The following is a 21,481-nucleotide window of genomic DNA, read 5'->3' as shown; positions in this document are numbered from 1 at the left end:
TGCTGGTGGTGTAGAGGAAGCTTGCTGCAGGGGAAGAAGGAAGCCACCAAAGATAGAGAGAGGGTTCTGATGACGTATTAGTGCCTGGGCCCGGCTGACTTGTATCTAGTACTAGTCTGGACTCCTACAGAAACCAAGCTTTCTGTCATGGGCTGGAAGTGGGTCACATGGTCATGTCTTCTTTGGGCATAACTTATCCCTAGAGCGTAGGATAGAGATTAACACTGGTGTTTCTCCGTGTTCCTGGCAGGTTCTCTGATTTTCAGTAGCTCCACATGAGATCTTCTGCTCTAAATCACTTTCCACGATGGATTCTGCCAGGATTCCCTGACTCTGGGGCTCCTACTCTGGTAAGCAGCACTAGGGTTTCAGTAGTCCCCTGTCCCTACTGAGGGCTCCAGGTGGAAGATGGGATCCCTTCCCCATCCTCAGGTTTCCTGGCCTCTAAGTCCTTCTGAGAGCCCTTCACCATTTACTGTCTCCCCATCGCTCTGGCAATTCCTAGGGGTTAATCCCCAAACCCTAGAGGTTTTGCCATAATGCAAGCACAGGCACTCCATCAAAGTTCAAACCCCGGCCTGCAGGATGGGGATGCCGGAGGCTCTGGGGAAGAGGTTGTGAAGGGATAATATTGCTGCCGGTTCCCTCCCTCAAGTCTACCAGGCCCTTCCCGTGCAGATTTGCATTTGGTTTGCACAGGACTAATTATCTCAAGGAACTTCCAAACCTAAGACCACCATCCCAGTCACCTGAAGCTATCTGCAGAGGCTACACCCTTCCCCCGGGGCCAGCTTCCACATCTGGCCAGTTGGGCATTTCCCCTTGTCCCCCCAGCGACTGGTTGACAGGAAGCAGGGTGTCTATGGACTGGTGGCGGGCGCCCCTTTTCCCCACCTCCCCGCGCGGCCGGCGGGGGCCCGGGGGTGTTGTCAGCTGGGAGGCCCGCGCCACGTGCGGCAGGAACCGCCTGGCGAGTGGAACTCAAGCTTGCACGGGGACAGCTGATGCATTTCTGGTCTCTCCTCTAGAGCTCCACGGGCTCCAGCAAACCTCCCCGTTAGAACTTGCGGTTCCAACGCGCGGCGCCAAATCCGTCCCATTTGACCCGTCAGCGCCTCCCGTCGTCCCCATGTATAAAGTAGGACCGAGAAGCCACCTCGCCGAGCTTTCACCGCGCGGAAACGCGCCGATCAGGCTGGAAAAGTGTGGTTCCTACTGCAGCCCGGCCGCGGCAGACTGGGGCCAAGAACTGGCACCCGCGCACCGCGGCCTAAGACAAGGGTGAAGGACCCGGGCGGGGCGGAAGGACCCGGGCGGGGCGGGAGGGCCCGGGAGAGCCCCGTTCCCATAGCCGGCTTCCTTGAGCCTCTCCCCGAGTTCTGGGACTCCCCAAGTTCCCACCCCGCAACCAGTGTAGTTTCTTCCGATGAATTTTATTCTCCACGGGCTGCTCCGGCGTCTAGAGAGGGAGTGTGAGCTCGGAAGACTCCCCGCAGCATCCCCAGCAGAGGTGTCCAGGGGAGGCTGAAGGCCGGCCCCCCCTCACCCCCGCTCCAGGAGCACCACGGGACTGAGTGTATGGCACAGGCATCATCTGGAGTCCTTGCTTGTTCAGTGATAGTTTATTGGTCCTTAGCATGACATCTCAATTACCAAGGTAAATTCACATACACAACTGCAGGTAAAAACATGTAAAATAATATAAAAATAAATTGAAAGCTACTTTTATATATTTACTGAATTAAGTAGTGTAATAAATACTATGATAAGCAAAAAGCTTCAATCACACAATTCAGTTTCACTGAAGTTACAGTAGTGTTTGTAAATACGAGTTTTAAAATTTAAGTTACAAATATTAAAGCACTGAAAAACTAGTATAAAAGTGAATTTTGGCACGTAAGTGAGCTCTTATGTCATTAGTATTTGACAACCTGGGACAATGAGGAAGCCAGTTCTCACCTACTTTTTTGAGGTACAACTATCCAACTATATCAGCAACACTGCTGGAATACTTCGTAGTTTACAATCTTTGAATTGAACTTTTCCCTTTTGAGAAGCCCAAAGAGCAACCCGGAGCTTATTACTGTGCAAAAATTCTCCAAAATCCTAACAGAATTTAGGAGGGAACTTTTTCTTGCAACCTGAAGGGCCCAGTGTCCAGGCTTCAGGTCAGAGAGCCCCCAGGGCTCAGAGGTGCCGGCTTGACTCCTTGCCCTTCCCTAGGATAATCCCATTTTCTCCAATTTCTGTCTCCTTCTTCCAATCGAAAACAGAAAAATCCCATGTCAAAACATAAAATAACCCATAACTTCAGCGACTTCAACATTATCCCACACACTCTGGGTAATATAAACTGAAGCTGCTAACAGGAAAGTTGGCAAAAAGCACGTAAGCCCCTGGAGGACTGCCTGTCCCGGGGAACCCACCCCCGCTGTTTTTGCTGGGTCCCTGGATCCACTTCTATGGTCAAAAGCAGTGTCATGGCCATTCCTTTGGAGACAGTGGAAGACCCTGCTCCCCCAGACCTGGGAGTGCCGCCTGGAGGAATCAAGTGGATACTGAACTTCACAGAACAGAGAGGCCTGGCAGATTCCAGGAGGCATCCCCTGGCCTCAGTCCTCAAAGAGCTCACACAGTGCACCGCTGGTGTGCCTTATCAGTGGGGCAGAGCAAGTGGCCCCAGGAATGCCCTTTCGCCAGCTGCCCCCTCACGTTCCCAAGTAGGCTGAGGAGCATCGACAGAGGCCTCAGCCAGTTTTGCCTTTTTGGCTTTGATGCTTCTTAACGTTTTGACTTTTTTTCAATCACAGTTTCATATTCAAGTTGAGGTAATCACAGTTTTTTCTCTAAGAGGAGAGGAGTTGGGACAGTGGGGCAAGTTGGTGAGAGAGCATTTCTATGAACAGAAACCAAGACCACCACGTAGTACAGCCCCACATGGTGAGAAGACCCACTCTCACAGGTGGGCTCCGACCCCTCTTTAAAAACTCTTGTGCAGCAGCCAGACTGCCAGGCCAGTGCAGTCAGGAAATGGCTCAAGCTCCTAAAGCTAGAGCTTTCATTTATAACTTCACAGCAGCCCACTCAGAGAAATGGCCTGTGGTTCCCACCCCCCAACCCCTTTTCTAAGGCTGCTCAAGTTTGAGTTTTTAAAAAGAGCTCGGTAGAGCTAAAGGAAGCTACAGTAACTCATTGCTTATTAATCAATTGCACTTAAGATCTGTGTTATTGACTCTGAAGCAGAGGCAAGCCCTTGACATACCCCAGCCTCTGGCCAGCCAGAAGTCAGGGGCCTCCCAGACTTAGGTTCCACAGAGGGGCCCTTGTCACCAGTGGCTTTTGGAGCTGGGACTGGAGCACGTGCGTCTTTTCAGAAGCCCTTCTTGATGCAAAATTCCTTAATGGTATCTGGATTTTTGTTCATTTGGCTTCAAATTGTTTTTTTTCCCTAATATATTTTACTGACAAGCCCTTGAGAGTTGCTTTGCTACTTGCATGCAGGCCTCTGTATGACCAGGCACACAGACTACCTGTGCTCCATCCTGTCTCTCCGCTGCTCCAGGGGCCTTGCTCAAAACTCCCTACATTACTGGAAACTGCTGGTTTTACCTATGTGCTTCTTCCTAAGGCATGCAAAAAAAAAAATATGTGAAATTCAGAAAACATTTACAGTTCAGGTAGCTGAGGCACTGAAGTCCTAAGAGACATCACCTAAATATCAGTGGCTGTGACTCCCCTGTCCCCCACACCAATTATGAAGGTCAGGCATGGGATACACTTGTAATTCCCCTCTGCTTTACGGTCCAGCTGAAAACAATGCCATTGGAAGGAATCTAACTTAGGTATTGCAATTACTTGAAATTCCCAATTCTCGGGAGCCACACAAGCCCGGGGCCAGCAACAATGCTTTGGGGAGCGGGCAGATAAGTTTCCTGAAGTTTGTGGCTGAAAAGCAGGCCTTCCCTGGCAAGGCTTGTGGGAGTGCTGGGTGCTGGAGACTGACCCCACAAGTGATCAGCCACCAGGCCTAAGACTAACCAGCTGCAGGATGCCCTCTTCCACAGTGAAGTGAAGCCTCGCCAGGGGGCCTGAGCAGCAGGCTTCCTCTTGTCCCTACATTAGGACACCGAATGATGTGACAGGAGAACTCAAGAACCACCCACAAGAGGGAAAGCTGATGTCAACTTAAGAGCCACACACCTCTGGAAAGCAACAAGTTTCTCCTTCAGTTTAGTCCAGAAGGGAAATTCCCTCATTTGTGAACACATTATTCATCTCAACCCAAGCTGCTGGCTCTGTGGACTGGGCCTGGGCAAGGCTGTGCTGCTCCTCCCAGGACTGCGCCCACGGCCACTAGGGCCAGCTCCTGCAGGGAAAGGGGCCTAGCAGGGGAGGCAGGCACTCCACTGGGGAAGATGGCTCTTGTGGAGCAGCATCTGAGGCTTGAGGCCTGTGGTGGCCTCGCCTCCCAGACATGGCCACAGTTCAGGCAGCCAGGGTTCCTTCCAAGTCCCACCAACTCCTCCGTACAATCCTAATGCTTCTCCCCAACCTCGAGAGCCCAAAGGAGATCCTGTTATCAGAAACCCAGAGCTCCTGGACTGCCAGTTGCACATGAAGACAGGCAGGCCCCATCTGCTCATCCTTGAGTATTCCCCCCACCCCCCAAATCAATGGTGCAGGTGATGCTCTTCAGCGCTATACAGGGAATAAAGACAACATGCACTCAAGCCAGGACACATAGGCCAAGGAGAACAAAGACAGCCCCTTAAGGGAGAGGCCTCCAGGAGAGCTGAGGTTAAGACACCCGTTCGTCCATCTCCAAGGTGGACATTCTGCAGGATATAAGGGCCCAGCCTTCCTCTAGGGCTTCAGCTCAAAGAGGTCATGATACTCCTGCTGTTCCAGCTCCCGGTTATACTTCTCAATTTCCCGGTTGGCTTCTTCAACGTAGTCATTCATGAACTGGTCCATGACTGGTATCTCATTAAGGAAGAGAGCTCTGAGCCTGGAGGACAAGGGAGCCTGCCTGAGCCCAGAGGGTCCTGTAGGCAGGTGAGGGGGGTTTGCTGAGGAAGTCAGTGTCTGGCCCATAAAGCGGGTACCTGATGGACTCCTTGTATATACTGGCAGCACCACAGCTACAAAGAATGTGACGGCTGTTGTCACAGGGATGTTAACGAGGTCCTAGAACTGAGCCCTTCAACTTCAGCCCTATCCATCTTTTCACAGGTTAACTGTTGTAATCAGGCTGTCTTCAACTTTTAATCATGACTCTGATGACTACAGACTTCAGGATATCACCACAGCTGCATCCAAAGTATAACCCACAGGCTGGGCACAGTGGCTCACGCCTGCCATACTAGCACTTTGGGAGACTGAGGCAGACGGATCACTTGAGCCCAGGAGTTTGAGACCAGCCTGGGCAACACGGCGAGACCTCGTCTCTAAGCCGGGCAGGGTTTGGCTCATGTCTGTAATCCCAGCACTTTGGGAGGCCGAGGCAGGAGGATCATATGAGGTCGGGAGTTTGAGACCAGCCTGACCAACATGGAGAAACCGCTTTTCTACTAAAAATACAAAATTAGCCGGGCGTGGTGGGAGGCACCTGTAATCCCAGCTACTCGGGAGGCTGAGACAGGAGAATCGCTTGAACCCAGGAGGGAGAGGTTGCAGCGAGCTGAGATTGTGCCATTGCACTCCAGCCTGGGCAACAAGAGTGAAATGCCATCTCAAAAAAAAAGACAAAACCAAAAAACTATAACCCACAGAGTCACATTAGCAACCACTCAATAACGGAGCAATTTAACTTTAACAGTTATTTAGAGATTGAAATGAAAAGTTTGCCCCCGAGGTTTGCCCCTGTGCATTCCCAGCCCATCAGTAGACATGCAGAGCCCAGCCTGCTCCTGGGGCTCAGACGCATGACTCTAGCAGACAACTGCTTTACAGACAGGCTCACAAACTCCCAGTCTCACTGCCCGGGATCCACACAGGGACCACGCTGTTCCAAGGATACGGGGGTGAAAATCAGTTTTGTCACCAAAGAAGTTAACAAATTGGGTGCCATTATAAAAGTAGCCTGCAGGTAGGGGTTCCAAGTGGCGTTTTACCTGTAGGAAAAAAGAGTCCTGTAATAATTATCTGACTACTTTCTATACTTCACTCACTCATTAAAAACAAACAAGTCTATTTCCCTAGCAAGACAGACTACTCTGCTATACAGAGGAGCTAGGAAGCTAACACCCCCAGCAACCCTCAAGCCCTGCCTGAGGTGGCGCCTCACCTCTCAGGTGAGGAGTTCTGGGAGGTCCTACTGGGATGAAGCTCCTATGGCACCCAGTGGTACTCATGTGTGAACACAGTCATTTTTTTTTTTTTTGAGATGGAGTCTTGCTTTGTCACTCAGGTTGGAGTGCAGTGGCATGATCTTGGCTCACTGCAACCTCCATCTCCTGGATTCATGCAATTCTCCTGCCTCAGCCTCCCAAGTAGCTGGGATTACAGGCATGCGCCACCACGCCTGGCTAATTTTTGTATTTTTAGTAGAGACAGGGTTTCACCATATTGATCAGGCTGGTCTTGAACTCCTGACCTCAAGTGATCCCACCTCAGCCTCCCAAAGTGCTGGGATTACAGGTGTGAGCCACCGTGCCCGGCCATGAACACACTCTTTATTGGCTGGATCCCCATCCCCTTTCATCCTCCTTTTTCCTATTTAGTGTCTCCTAGAATCACTTCCAAAATAAACTACCTGTACTTAACTCCTTGTTCATGGTTGGCTTCCAGGGGAACATACATTATAAGAACTACCTTATGCCCATGTTGTCCTCCCCAGGAGCATCCAGGGTTGTTCGGGCCTACAGGAGCTGTTCATGAAGGGGGCCTTCTCAAATCGAAAGCAGGGGCTCCTGGAGTCTCAGAATACTTTCCTGCCCCACCTGCTCATTACTGGGGCTGGTGACACAGTCCATCCTGGGGACCTAGACTCTATGTCCTTTTTAGCTTTTTGTCCCCAAACCCCTTAGGAAATGGCCCCAGTGGGCATGGCGACTGAGGCAGAGGCTGGCGGTCAGAGCCTGGAGGCTGGGAGGCTCATCAAGGGGGTCTCCAATCAGCCTCTTATCCTGGCCTCAGGTTCCACAACCTTCCTATGAGCAGCTTCTGGATCTAGACAGTTTTTGCCTGGGCTCTAGCTGGTTCATCTGTAACACAGCAGTTGCTTGAACAAGGTGCCAAGGCAGGGACTCTGGTCATTAGCTTCTCCCACAAGTACTAGCTCTACTCAACCTGATGCCCAGGTCACACCAGAGGTCTCTTTCACCCTCCTCACTGAAGCTACAAAGGCCAGAATTCTGTACCCAGCTTCTTTCTGTGGCCTGGGAGAAGCAAGACCTCCAGCATGTCCTAGAAATAGCTCCTCACTCCGAGAATCCAAAATACAGAGCTATGCAAGCCAAGGACAGCCCTGGGCCACTGAGGGGAGAAGCCAGGGCAAGGCACTCACGTGGATGCTCCTGATCTCCTGTTGCGTCAGCATCCCCCTGGTCTTCAAGGCTTTCCTCTGAGGCTTCTGCAGAGATGGGGAGTGGAGGGTCAGGTCCCAGCAGAACTCATGGAGTGCATGGGCAGGGGAGGGCTCTGGGCTCTATTACACGACTAAGATCCCAGCAGCGGGGAAAAGCATGTGCACTATGGCCTGGATATAATATTCTGCCTGTCTGCTCTTTGAGAAAACCACTTTCCCATCATACAGCCCTGTGAGCCAGCAGAGAACAAGCAGCAGAGGACAGCCCAGTGTTTTCTTTTTTTTTTTTTTTTTTTTTTTTTTGAGACGGAGTCTTGCTCTGTCACCCAGGCTGGAGTGCAGTGGCTGGATCTCAGCTCACTGCAAGCTCCTCCTCTCGGGTTCACGCCATTCTCCTGCCTCAGCCTCCCGAGTAGCTGGGACTACAGGCACCCGCCACTTCGCCCGGCTAGTTTTTTGTATTTTTTAGTAGAGACGGGGTTTCACCGTATTAGCCAGGATGGTCTCGATCTCCTGACCTCATGATCCACCCGTCTCGGCCTCCCAAAGTGCTGGGATTACAGGCTTGAGCCACCGCGCCCGGCCAAGCCCAGTGTTTTCATAAATGGGAATGGTCGTGCCTCTTTGTAGATTCTTATCCCTAAACCCTACCAATGAGAGGCAGACAAAGGGGCAGCCTGAGGTTCCATAGTCAAGAACCATTTAGAAGCTTATCCAAGTGAGGTAGCCCATGCCTCAGTATAAAGACAGGTCCCTAGTGAGCATCTACAGAAGACCCAGGCCCCAGCTAACTCTATTCCCAGAGTTCTAGGATGAACTAAACCCCTAACGCTGTGCTACAAGGCTTAGCACCCAAAGCTTGCAGAGAACCTGGCTCACAGAGCAAACAACATAGCAGGCCTGCCTGGAGTTTGCTCTGAGTGGCTTCTTTCCTCTCTCAAAGTGTCCCTGAAAGTGCTGGCTGGGCCAGGGAGGGGAAGCCCAGTGGGGAGGCATTAGGGAGGCAGTGGCGGGGCTTCTCAGGGCCAGCAGCAGCTCTGAGGTGTCTGGTCACATCTGTGTCAGGTCTGTCTGGGCTCTGGAAACCACCTGCTTAGCTGACTGCCGCAGCCAGTCCTTGATGCTGTCTTCCTTCAGGGAGCAGCCGATGAACACAAGGTAGCACTCCTGCTGCCCGCTGCTGTCTTGAGATATGCTTTTGGAGTCCGGTGGTGGTGTGGGTCCTTCCAAAACTGGCATGATGCTCAAGGAGTTGGCCAGTGTGTTATAGCAGACCTCCATGGTCCTCTCAGAGTCTGTAAGGAGAATATACATTAGTCCCTGAGAGCCTGCCTTGAAAGGATACAGCTATGCTAAGACTGTGACAATGCAGATGGTTGGGACAGATTCACGAGAAAATGCAGGAGAGAGAACTGACGTGACTGGTGGCAGCTTAGAAAGGATGGAGTAGGTGGGCACAGTGGCTCATGCTTGTGGTCCCAGCTACTCAGGAGGCTGAGGCAGGAGTACTTGAGCCCAGGAATTCAAGGCTGCAGTGAGCCGAGATTGCACCACTGTACTCCAGCCTGGGTAACAGAGGGAGACCCCATTTTTTTTTTGTTTTCATTTGTTTTTTAAAAAGGAAAGGAAAGGATGGAGTAAGAGAGAGAGAGAGGAACAAAATACGTTTCTGGCTTGGCTGATCTGGGTGATCAGGTGGACACTATTATCTCAGAAGGGAAACACAAGAGAAAAAAAAGGTTTATAGGTGGGAGAAGAGGAAGAGTTTGACTCTGCACTTGTGGCATTTGAAAGTCTGTAAGACCCTGAGTGTGAGACATCCACACAGTCCCTGGTGGTTGCTGGAATAGCCATTATGGAAGAGGTTGTTGAGGAAAAGCAAAGAAACCCCCTTGGTAGAAGTCGGGGGCTCTCAGCAGAGGCCTTAAGAGGCCAAGGGAGGAGGGCACAGACAACAGTACAACAAAAAAATTAGCTGGGTGTGATGGTGTGTTGCTGTAGTCCCAGATACTTGGGAGGCTGGGGTGGGAAGATAGCTTGATCCCGGGAGATCAAGGCTGCAGTGACCTAGGATCGCACTACTGCACTCCAGCCTGGGCAACAGAGCAAGACCCTGTGTCAAAAACAAAACAAAACAGACAAAAAACAGTACAGCACTGTTGCATGAAGGTCACACAGATGAGAATGGGAAAAAGTGTTACATGCTAAGGAGATGAGGACTAGGAGTGACTGGAGACCGAAGAAGTGGGCAAGGGCTCCCCAAAAAGCAGGATGAGAAAAGATCCAGAAAAAAGAGAGGTTAAATTTGAACAAAAAAAGAGTCAATAGCAGATCTAAATAAACAAGAGGCTGGGTGTGGTGGCTAATACCTTAATTCCAGCACTTTGGGAGGCCGAGGCAGGAAGATCACTTGAGCCCAGGAATTCAAGACATGGGCAACATAGGGAGACCTCATCTCCACAAAATAGAAAAAAAATCAGCCAGGCATGGTGGTTCACGCCTATAGTCCCACCTACTTGGGAGGCTGAGGTAGGATGATCGCTTGAGCCTGGGAGGTCAAGGCTGCAGTAAGCTGAGATCAAACCACTATACTCTGGCCTAGGTGACAAAGTGAGGCATTGTCTCAAAAAATAAAAAGAAAAAAAGAAAAAAAATTATTTATTTATTTTATTGAGATGGAGTCTCACTGTCACCCAGGCTGGAGTGCAGTGGCGCAATCTCGGCTCACTGCAACCTCCACCTCCTGGGTTTAAGTGATTCTCCCACCTCAGCCTCCCGAGTGCAGCTGGGATTAAAGGCATATGCCACCATGCCTGGCTAATTTTTTTTTTTTTTTTTTTTTTTTGAGACAGAGTTTCACTCTTGTTGCCCAAGCTGGAGTGCAGTGGCACAATCTCAGCTCACTACAACCTCCACCTCCCAGGTTCAAGTGATTCTTCTGTCTCACCCTCCCGAGTAGCTGGGATTACAGGTGCCCACCACCACGTCCAGTTAATTTTGTATTTTTAGTAGAAATGGGGTTTCACCATGTTGGTCAGGCTGGTCTCAAACTGCTGGCCTCAAATGATCCGCCTGCTTTGGCCTCCCAAAGTGCTGGGATTACAGGTGTGAGCCACCGAGCCCGGCCTAATTTTTTTAATTTTTAGTAAAGATGGGGTTTCACCATATTGGCCAAGCTGGTCCCGAACTCCTGACCTCAAGTGATCCTCTCGCCTCAGCCTCCCAAAGTGCTGGGATTACAGGCTTGAGCCACTGCACCCAGCCAAAAAAGAAATAAAAATAAAGAAGAAAAGGAGGTGATGGGTGAGGGAAAAACAAAAATACCAAGACCTCTGAAGCAGCAGGGGCTGGCTGTTGGAGCCTGAGATCAGTGGGCTTCGGTATGGGGCTGAAGTTTCTGATTTGATCACATAAATTAAGCAAAAGCTATGAGTTAAGGACCCATGTAATTAAAGCTATGAGCTAAGGACCCATGTAATTCTCCCATCTGAACTATGATGGTTCTGTGCTTGAAGCCCTCAGTGGTTCCCTACAGCAGACACTGATAGTTGCCTACCCCCCATATCGTCTCCCTCTTCTTCTGATACCAATTCCCCCATGGGTGATGGGTCCAGAAAGGCACAGCAATCCAATGAGATAAGTTGGCAGAGAAATTGGGAGGAGGCGCTGCACTGACAAAGGCACCCGCAGGAAGAGCCAGCCTCTCCTCACTGGCTGGATGCAGTGTCTGGTTTTGACACCCAGACCTACAGCACCACTTGGCAACCATAAGGGGCAGGAACCTGAAAGATAAGCTGACACACCAAGCATGGGAGGACACGAAGACACACAACACCTGGGTCCTCAGTGGCCTTGCTCTGCTGCTTGAGCGCCTCACTTGTTATACAGCCAACATCTGCTAGCTGAGTGGGGGTTCTCTGTGATAACAGCTGAAGACACCCTAACAGACTCACTTCCTCTCTCCCTACTCCCAGGCTCCAGTCACAGTAAATGCTTTTTGGTTCCTAAAATGTGTCTTTTCTGCCTCTGGATTATAGCAAATGCTATTTCTTTCCCCTGGAATACTGTACCCTTCCTCAACATTGAGTTGACTGACCCCTACTTGTTCTGAGGCCTTCTCTGACGCCCACTCCAGGACAGACTATCAGATGCAAGGGCTCCAGAGGTCTATGACTGATCCTCGGGCCTACTTGTCAGAAGAGAGGAGAAGGCAAACGGAAGCTCAAAGACTTCGGTCAGAAATAGATCTGGAGCTGTAGAGCTCAGCATTTGGACAGCTCCTGGCTTTAGGTCTAGAAGAGGCCATGACTGGCTCAAGAGGTGTGGAGTGTAAGGCTCTGGACAAGAAAGTCAAAAAGCTGTGAGAAGAGCCCTTGAGCAGGTCATCCAAGAGAGGAGGGCAAACCTCTGCTATGGAACAGGAGAACCTAGACTAAGTAGGCCCTCGGGGGAGAGGGGTGATGGACAAGCCTAATGGCGTGAAGGCCCAGGGCGCAGAAGGTTTCTGAGAGTCTGAATGGCATCAGTGGTCTGCAGAGCACCAGCAGAGGCTCTAAACTCACATCATGAGATGCAAGCACTCCATGGTATAGAGCTCCCAAATCCCAGCCCCTGGTTACCTGAAAACTTCACTTTGCCCAGAATGTGGTAGATGTTTCCAGAGAAGGGACTTGGCTTGATGGAGGACTGAATTGCTGGTGGAGGAAGAGGACAGAGATGTCACCCACATGGAGGCACAGGCCAAATTCAGGATAGCACAGCTGGGAGTTTTAGGGACTGGGGAGGGACCATACACCAGGGTCTAGGGTTCACAGGTTCTACCCGCCATACCCTGTTGCTCCCCTGTGGCTCTGCCACTGTTCCCAGGGGAGGGAAAACCCTTTCACTGGAGTGGAAACCAAATTGTGTGGCCACCCACAATCCTCAAATCCCTCTGTCTGCTTTTGGTTTCAAAAGGTAAGAAGAGACACAGCACACAGAATACTGAAGTGGTACCAGGAGGTAGAATTAACTCTGGGGTACCCTTTTTCCAGGGTCTGGGACATCCCAGTCAAGGCTTACCTTTACATTTGGCCATAAAGCGAGTCTTCTCCAAGGGACGACCAAACCATACGCAGATCTGAACCATTAGGGGATAGACTGATCCAGCATTCAATTTACCTTCATACCTTAAAAGGTTTAAAAAATTGTAAGCACAAATAATTTGGGTTTTGAGTATTATTATATGCTACTTTGAGATGAACTACATACCCCTATCCTATAATATTTGAATTCTCCCTTACTTGTAAGACATTTTGCACACAGAAACTTGTTTAAATATGTATATGCCTCTTTCACTTTGAGATTGGGAAGCATGACTGCCCAGTTAAATCAGGAGCTTTCTGAGGATGAAGGTTTTACATAACCTTAGACTAGCAGTTTCTTGATGTCCTGTGTGCCTCTGAAGCCTCCCAGTCCCCATCTGAGTTTGGGGGTCCTTTCTGGTACAGTGGGGGGCTCTTGCTCAGGATGCCCTCCCATTTCTTTCTTTCTTTTTTTTTTTTGAGACAAGGTCTCCCTCTGTTGCCCAGGCTGGAGTGCAGTGGTGCAATCTTGGCTCCCTACAATCTCCGCCTCCTGGGTTCAAGTGATTCTCCTGCCTCAGCCTCCTGAGTAGGTGGGATCACAGGCGTGTGCGCCACCACACCCAGTTAAGTTTTGTATTGTTTGTAGAGATGAGGTTTCGCCATGTTGGCCAGGCTGGTCTGAACTCCTGGCCTCGAGTGATCCGCCCTCCTCAACTTCCCAAAGTACTAGGATTACAGGTGTAAGCCACCGCAACCGGCCTTGTTCCCATTGCTTTTTTTTTTTTTTTTTTTGGTGACAGAATCTCGCTCTGTCACCCAGGCTGGAGTGCAGTGGCACAATCTCGGCTCACTGCAAGCTCGCCTCCCAGTTTCATGCCATTCTCCTGCCTCAGTCTCCCGAGTAGCTGGGACTACAGGCGCCCGCCACCATGCCCAGCTATTTTATTTTATTTTATTTTATTTTGTATTTTTAATAGAGACAGGGTTTCACCATGTTAGCCAGGATGGTCGCGATCTCCTGACCTTGTGATCTGCCTGCCTTGGCCTCCCAAAGTGCTGGGATTACAGGTGTTAGCTACCGCGCCCAGCCGCTCCCATTTCTTTAGGGGCTCCAACTATGTCCTGCCATTTTGTTGCAGGCAGCATAACAGGTTGTACATATAGATGTGTACACCTGTCACAGAAGGAACTGGGGCATCTCTGCCCTATTTTCTTTGAGACAGGGTCTTGCTCTCCTGCTCAGGCTGGAGTGCAGTGGTGTGATCATAGCTCATTATAGTCTTGACATCTTAGACTCAAGTGATCCTCCACCTCAGCTTCTTGAGTAGTTGCTACCACACATGCCACCATGCCCAACTAATTTTTATTTTCTATTAGAGACAAGGTCTCACTATGCTGCCCAGGCTGGTCTTGAACTCCTGGCCTCAAGTGATCCTCCCTCCACAGCCTCCCAAGGTGCTGGGATTATAGCCATGAGTCACTGTGCCTAGCCTGTTTCCTTCATTTTAATTAGTTAATTAATTTAATTTTATTTTTTTGACATGTGTCTTGCTCTGTCACCCAGGCTGGAGTACAGTGGTGCGAACTCAACTCACTGCAACCTCCACCTCCCATGTTCAAGCAATTCTCCACCTCAGCCTCCCGAGTAGCTGGGATTACAGGTGCCCGCTGCCACACCCGGCTAATTCTTTTATTTTTAATAGAGATGGGGTTTCACCATGTTGGCCAGGCTGGTCTTGAACTCCTGACCTTGTGATCCACCCACCTTGGCTTCCCAAAGTGCTGGGATTACAGGCGTGAGCCACCGCACCTGCCTGTTTCCTTTATTTTAAAACAGCACTGCAATTTTGAATTTTAAATTGTCGAAAGTATCTTATTCTTTGTAATTTCTTTAAAGTATGGTGGTAGTCATAAAATTTTTGCAAGACTGACCTGTCTTCTCCCCACCCAAACAAGTCATTTTGGAGACTGGGGGTTTCTCTGGCCTCTGGCTTCTGTGGTACCTGAATCCTTAGAGGAATTTACAAGGGCCAAGGGAAGGCAGCAAGGTTTCTGCCCAAACTAGAAACAGGCTGTTCTACCAGAAAAGGTGAGAGCAGGGTGGATGGGAACAGAGAAAGATGTGGGAGGGAAGTGGCAGAGAATGTGTGCACAGCACAGAGCGGAGCACATCCTGGAACTAAAGTCCATTCACCCTGAGGTGGTGGCTCTGACCCAAGTGGGAGGGGAGTAATATATAGATATGAGTAGGAGACTGATGACTTGCCATCTTGTTAAAGATGAAATTATCTGATTTCTAGAAATGGACTTAGGAGGGGAGGCCTGAAAGAGAATTTTGGGGTCCTTCTATCTCTGATTCTCTATAAGGACTGATCTTCCTGATGAGGAAAATGTTTTAAACTCTAGAATCACATTCTTTTTTTTTTTTTGAGACAGACTTTTGTTCTTGTTGCCCAGGCTGGAGTGCAGTGGCGCGATCTCGTCTCACTGCAAGCTCCACCTCCTGGGTTCACGCCATTCTCCTGCCTCAGCCTCCTGAGTAGCTGGAACTACAGGTGCCCGCCACCATGCCCGGCTAACTTTTGTATTTTTAGTAGAGATGGGGTTTCACCGTGTTGGCCAGGCTGGTCTCGAACCCCTGACCTCATGGTCCACCTGCCTTGGCCTCCGTAAGTGCTGGGATTACAAGTGTGAGCCACTGCGCCCGGCCAGATTCACAGTCTTCTAATGGGCCCCTCTTACCCTATTCTCTCCTGCATTAGCCTGCTTTCAGGTGTCTGGGCCCTGAGCTAGGTTTTTGTGCATGAGTCAGTAAGGACTGGAGAACAGTGCTTCTCTAGGCACCTGGTGGTGATTACAGGAGCTCAGGACCCAGAGGTTCAGGCAGCAAGGGAGTCAGTGGCTGTAGCCATTGGAAAGAAGGTTCCCCCTAGAAGCTCCATTTGTTTATTTTTAGCTAAGATATCATTACCTTGTTCAGGCGTAAGGAATGACCCACTTACTCACTGTTTAAAGTATGACGTGACTCAAATCAGAGGTTCCTTCTAAGAATATGCCTGAAAACCTTCAATTTTACATACTGACCCTCTGGGATTTTTTTGGTTTTGTTTTTTACAGCACAGTAGATCATTTTTTATTTTATTTTATTTTATTTTTTGAGATGGAGTCTCGCTCTGTTGCCCAGGCTGGAGGGTAGTGGCGCGATCTCAGCTCACTGCAAGCTCCGCCTCCCAGGTTCATGCCATTCTTCTGCCTCAGCCTCCTGAGTAGCTGGGACTACAGGCTCCTGCCACCATGCCTGGTTAATGTTTTGTATTTTTAGTAGAGACGGGGTTTCACCATGTTAACCAGGATGGTCTCGATCTTCTGACCTCGTGATCTGCCCGCCTCGGCCTCCCAAAGTACTGGGATTACAGGTGTGAGCCACCATGCCTGGCCAGATCATTTTTTGTTAGGGAAAAAGTTGGTGGTGTAAGGGGTGGTATGGAGGATGTAGAGAGCTGCTTGGGAAAAGTGAGTAAGAATAACAAAGATAATCCAATTAAACATGAGAGATTAATTCTGGCCAAGCTTTAACAATGGTCTTCCCCTAAACCTTCAACATAGCAGAAACAAATTGTCCATTCTATACAGGAATAAGTGTAGCACGATGCCTAAGAGAAAAAGCACTGAGCCATTCAACCTGGGTTTGAAATCCAGTTCTTTCATTTACTAGCTGTAAATTGTCAAGTCATTAACTCTTTGCTGCCCCGGTACCTTATCTGTAAAATGATAAAATAATGGAATCCACCTCACAGGATTGGTGTAAATGAGACAACACAAACAAGGCCCTCACAACAGCACTATTCAACAGAGCTTTCTGGGGTAATGGAAATGTTCTAGATCTGCACTACTGGACACGGTAGTTGCTAGCCACAGGAAGCTATGGAGCACTTGAAATGTGGCTACGTGGCTGAAAGACTGAATTATAAATTTTGATTTTTATTAATTTACATTTCATTAAATAGCCATGTGGCTAGGAGCTGCCATGTAGAGAGTGGAGTCTTAGAACAACAGCTAGCACACACAGTAAATGCTTCAGTGTGTTTGTATTAGTATGATTACAGTAACTATGCACATTCTCTCCTTTGTCCTCTTCTTCTCTGGAGAGGTCCACAGGCTGTGCAGCATCCTACAGAGAACATTCCCTGGGCCATATGAGCAGAGAACCCAGGAGATGGGAACCCTACAGGACTGACGGTATTGCCAGAAGCGAGTCTCACCTGGGAAAGTTATAGCTCCTTGGTTCTGTGCCAGCCACTTTGCCCTCAGTAGGTGCTGGAGGAACACAGGGCACAGTGGTGCTTGTTGCCTACAGGATGACTCCCTAAATTGAAATATCTGAGAAGGCTCCCAGTTTGGAGCCTAAGAGGTGAAGCACTGGGCTCCTGGCAAGGCCAGTAGCTGCTGGACATGCGGGCCGTGCCAGCTGCCATGTGTCATCCTTGCAGAGCACATCTGGTATTTTCACCTTCTCCCTTTTTTTTTCTATAAATAAATAAATCATTGGGTTTACAAAAAAATCTTAGTTATTTTTCAATGATGATACTTACCAGCCAGGATACATTAAATATCGAGATCGCAGCATCTCAGGACTTGAAAAACTATTTTCTGAGAGAATCAGCTCAATGTCTTCATTCCTTTGAAAACACACAGAAAAGACCTAGATTAATTAGGACTGTCAATTTTTTATTTTTATTTTTTCTTGAGACAGAGTCTCGCTCTGTCGCCAGGCTGGAGTGCAGTGGTGCAATCTTGGCTCATTGCAACCTCCGCCTCCCGGGTTCAAGTGATTCTCCTGCCTCAGCCTCCTGAGTAGCAGGGACTCCAGGCGTATGCCACCATACCCAGGTAATTTTTGTACTTTTAGTAGGGATGGGGTTTCACCACGTTCGCCAGGATGGTCTCGATCTCCTGACCTCATGATCTGCCTGCCTCAGCCTCCCAAAGTGTTGGGATTACAGGCGTGAGCCACTGTGCTGGGCCAGGACTGTCAATCTTAACCTGCACATTTTGTTTCTTCTTCATGTTCCCTAAACATATACAAGCATTTTTTTTTTTTCTGGCAAACCAAATGAAAACTAGTTGTACTCATCATGATATTTTACCCCTAAATACTTCAGTATGCATCTCCCAAGAACAAGGACATTCTCTTACAGAACTACAGTATCATGATCACATGCAAGGAATTTACTGGCTCCCAACAATCACCTGGGAGCTTGTTAGAAATGCAGAGCCTCAGGCCCCAGCCCAGATGTACTGAACCAGAAACTAATTTTCAATAAGATCTCCACTAGAGATGCATATGCACAACGAAGTTGGAGAAGCACGAACATACATCCACTTTCAAATTTCCCCTTTTTGGTGGGGGAGGGTCCACTATCCAATCAAGAATCATTCATTAGGCCGGGAGAGATGGCTCACGTCTGTAATCCCAGAATTTTGGGAGGCTGAGGCAGGTGGATCACCTGGAGTCAGGAGTTCGAGACCAGCCTGGCCAACATGGCAAAACCCCATCTCTGCTAAAAAAAATACAAAAATTAGCTGGGCATGGTGGCATGCGTCTGTTATTACTTTGATATACAGATACATTCTTTTTTTTTTTTTTTTAATTTTGAGACAGAGTTTTGCTCTTGTTGCCCAGGCTGGAGTGAAATGGCATGATCTCATCTCACTGCAACCTCCGCCTCCTGAGTTCAAGTGATTCTCCTGCCTCGGCCTCCTAAGTAGCTGGGACTTCAGGCACCCACCACCATGCCCAGCTAATTTTTGTATTTTTAGTAGAGATGGGGTTTCACCATGTTGGCCAGGCTGGTCTCGAACTCCTGACCCCAGGTGATCCACCTGCCTCGGCCTCCCAAAGTGTTGGGATTACAGGCGTGAGCTACTGCGCCCGGCCTAAATTTATAATCTTTATTCTCCTTTAATCTGAACAGCTCCTCTATCTTTTGGTTTGTTTGATTCTCATGGTGTTGATATTTAAGAGTACACGTCAGAGCTTTTGTGTCCCACACTTGGATTTGTCTGTTTCTAGTTCTCGTAATTAGATTCAGGTTATGCATTTTTGGAGATTAATACCCAGGTGGTGTTGCATCCTTCCCATTGCATCACATCAAGGAGGTACAGGGTATCAGTTTGTCCCGTTACTGGTCTCATGGAGTTTCATCGTTTGGTCAACATAGGTATACCAGAATTTTTCCACTGTAAGGTATTTTTCCCCCTTTGTAAGGAGTCAGTAGTCTATGGAGTGATACTTTACACAGTACAGGACTAGTAATATTTTTTTTCTTCAACAGTCTTTCACCTAGTGCTTTTAGTATTCATCGATGGTTCCCTAAATCAAATACTGTATTAGACTGAAGGTTACAAAATGGTTATTTTCTAGTTCTTTTTTTTTTTTTTGAGATGGAATCTCGCTCATCGCCCAGGCTGGAGTGCAGTGGCGTGGTCTCGGCTCACTGCAAGCTCTGCCTCCCGGGTTCACGCCATTCTTCTACCTCAGCCTCCTGAGTAGCTGGGACTACAGGTGCCCGCCACCACACCCAGCTAATTTTTTGTATTTTTAGTAGAGACAGGGTTTCACCGTGTTAGCCAGGATGGTCTCGATCTCCTGACCTTGGGATCTGTCCACCTCGGCCTACCAAAGTGTTGGGATTACAGGCGTGAGCCACTGCGCCCGGCCGATTATTTTCTAGTTCTATCAAACCTTATTTACTTGGTATTCTTCTATAAAGGGCTTTGCTATCCTGTCCCCTTCCACTTTTTTTTTGTTTTTGAGATGGAGTTTCGCTCGTTACCTAGGCTTGAGTGCAATGGCATGACCTCGGCTCACTGCAAGCTCTGCTTCCTGGGTTCAAGCGCTTCTCCTGCTTCAGCCTCCTGAGTAGCTGGGATTACTGGTATGAGCAACCATGCCCGGCTAATTTTGTATTTTTTTTTTTTGAGACGGCGTCTCGCTCTGTCGCCTGGGCTGGAGTGCAGTGGCGCGATCTCGGCTCACTGCAAGCTCCGCCTCCCGGGTTCCCGCCATTCTCCTGCCTCAGCCTCCCGAGTAGCTGGGGCTACAGGCGCCGCCACCTTGCCCGGCTAATTTTTTTGTATTTTTTTAGTAGAGACGGGGTTTCACCGTGTTAGCCAGGATGGTCTCGATCTCCTGACCTCATGATCCACCCGTCTCGGCCTCCCAAAGTGCTGGGATTACAGGCTTGAGCCACCGCGCCCGGCCATAATTTTGTATTTTTAATAGAGACGGGGTTTCACCATATTGGTCAAGCTGGTTTCGAACTCCTGACCTCAGGTGATCCACCCGCCTCGGCCTCCCAAAGTGCTGGGATTACAGGTGTGAGCCACCGTGCCTGGCCCCTGCTTCGTTTTTGAGGATCACTGTGGACACACATTTTATTCCATATGTTATAATCCATAGTTCCAGTATTATCATGGTTCTTTCTTATCCCCAAATTGTCCCAAATTAGACTAGCAGGAACTTCTTAAGCTACTTCCCATATCCTTTTGACATATTTCCACTAATCTTTGAGTACTTCCTTGCTTTATTGGCATAAAATGGACCAGGCCTACCTTGTACTTTCCTTGACCTGGCATGCAGTCAGCTAATTCTCCAAGGAGTCCTGATACCTTGCAGTGGGGACTGGTACTTAGAAACCGAGATACAGAGGTAAGGGTATTTGCTGCAACTGTGGTATTACTATTCTGGTCCCTTTCAAAGGAAAGTGGTAGGAAATACACATTTTTAAAAATAATGAATTTATATTGAATCTCCAATTCAAATCAACATTTGATCTTTGGCAGGCCGAAGTGGGTGGATCACTTGAGGTCAGGAGTTCAACACCAGCCTGGCCAACATGGTGAAACCCTGTCACTACTAAAAATAGAAAAATTACCCAGGTATGGTGGCGTGCACTTGTAATCTCCGCTACCAGGGAAGCTGGGGCAGGAGAATAGCTTGAATCCAAGAGGTGGAGGTTGCAGTGAGCTGAGATTGTGCCACTGCACTCCAGCATGGGTGACAGAGCAAGACTGTGTCTAAATAAAATAAAATAAATATTTGAAGGGTTTTTCTTCATCTTCCCCATTTCATATTCATAATCTCCTCTCTTCAATCAGTGATGTTGTTTAGAACCAGGGTTCCAGCGGAGGATTATGTTCAAAAGTTACTTGAATTAAATACTTTTTTTGGTGTGGTTATTACTTTGATAGACACATAGATTTATTTACTTTAATTAATTGATTATGTTAATTTTGAGATGGAGTTTCATTCTTGTTGCCCAGGCTGGAGTGCAATGGTGTGATCTTGGCTTACTGCAACCTCCACCTCCCAGGTTCAATAAATTCTCCTGCCTCAGCCTCCTGAGCAGCTGGAATTACAGGTGCCCGGAGCACACCTGGCCAATTTTTTGTATTTTTAGCAGAGACGGGGTTTCGCCATGTTGGCCAGCTGGTCTCAAACTCCTGACCTCAGGTGTCCTTTTACACACACCTGACATATGGACATTGTTGCACATATACATATAGGCTTTTTTTGGTTTTTTTTTTTTTGAGACTGAGTCTCACTCTGTCACCAGGCTGAAGTGCAGTGGCGTGATCTCAGCTCACTGCTGCAACCTCCAACTCCATGGTTCAAGCGATTCTCCTGCCTCAGCTTCCTGAGTAGCTGGGATTACAGGGACGCACCACCACGCCCAGCTAATTTTTGTATTTTTTTTTTTGGTAGAGACAGGGTTTCATCATGTTGGCCAGGATGGTCGATCTCCCGACTTCGTGATCTGCCTGCCTCAGCTTCCCAAAGTGCTGGGATTACAGGCGTGAGCCACCGCACCCAGCCTAGATTCAC

At 48.8% G+C, this 21,481-nt stretch overlaps 1 protein-coding gene across 5 annotated transcripts in view; it reads right to left on the bottom strand.

Moving 5' to 3' along the window:
- Nucleotides 1-1,603: 1,603 nt before the first annotated feature.
- Nucleotides 1,604-21,481, bottom strand: part of DNAAF9 (dynein axonemal assembly factor 9) — a 164,671-nt gene continuing 144,793 nt past the window's right edge. For 2 of the 5 annotated variants that reach the window (XM_077948981.1, XM_077948978.1), the window contains exons 31-37: nt 17,187-17,273; nt 12,590-12,696; nt 12,148-12,222; nt 8,618-8,823; nt 7,508-7,573; nt 6,020-6,113; nt 1,608-4,976 (exon numbers count right to left, since the gene is read on the bottom strand). In XM_077948981.1, coding sequence (XP_077805107.1) covers nt 4,864-4,976; nt 6,020-6,113; nt 7,508-7,573; nt 8,618-8,823; nt 12,148-12,222; nt 12,590-12,696; nt 17,187-17,273 — 748 coding nt within the window. In that variant the 3' untranslated portion in view covers nt 1,608-4,863. 5 annotated transcript variants of the gene reach the window in all.

This window comes from Macaca mulatta, chromosome 10, assembly GCF_049350105.2.
Source record: "Macaca mulatta isolate MMU2019108-1 chromosome 10, T2T-MMU8v2.0, whole genome shotgun sequence".
NCBI lineage: Eukaryota > Metazoa > Chordata > Mammalia > Primates > Cercopithecidae > Macaca > Macaca mulatta.
Note: the sequence above shows the minus strand (reverse complement) of the source record. Positions and strands in the feature narration are given on the sequence as shown.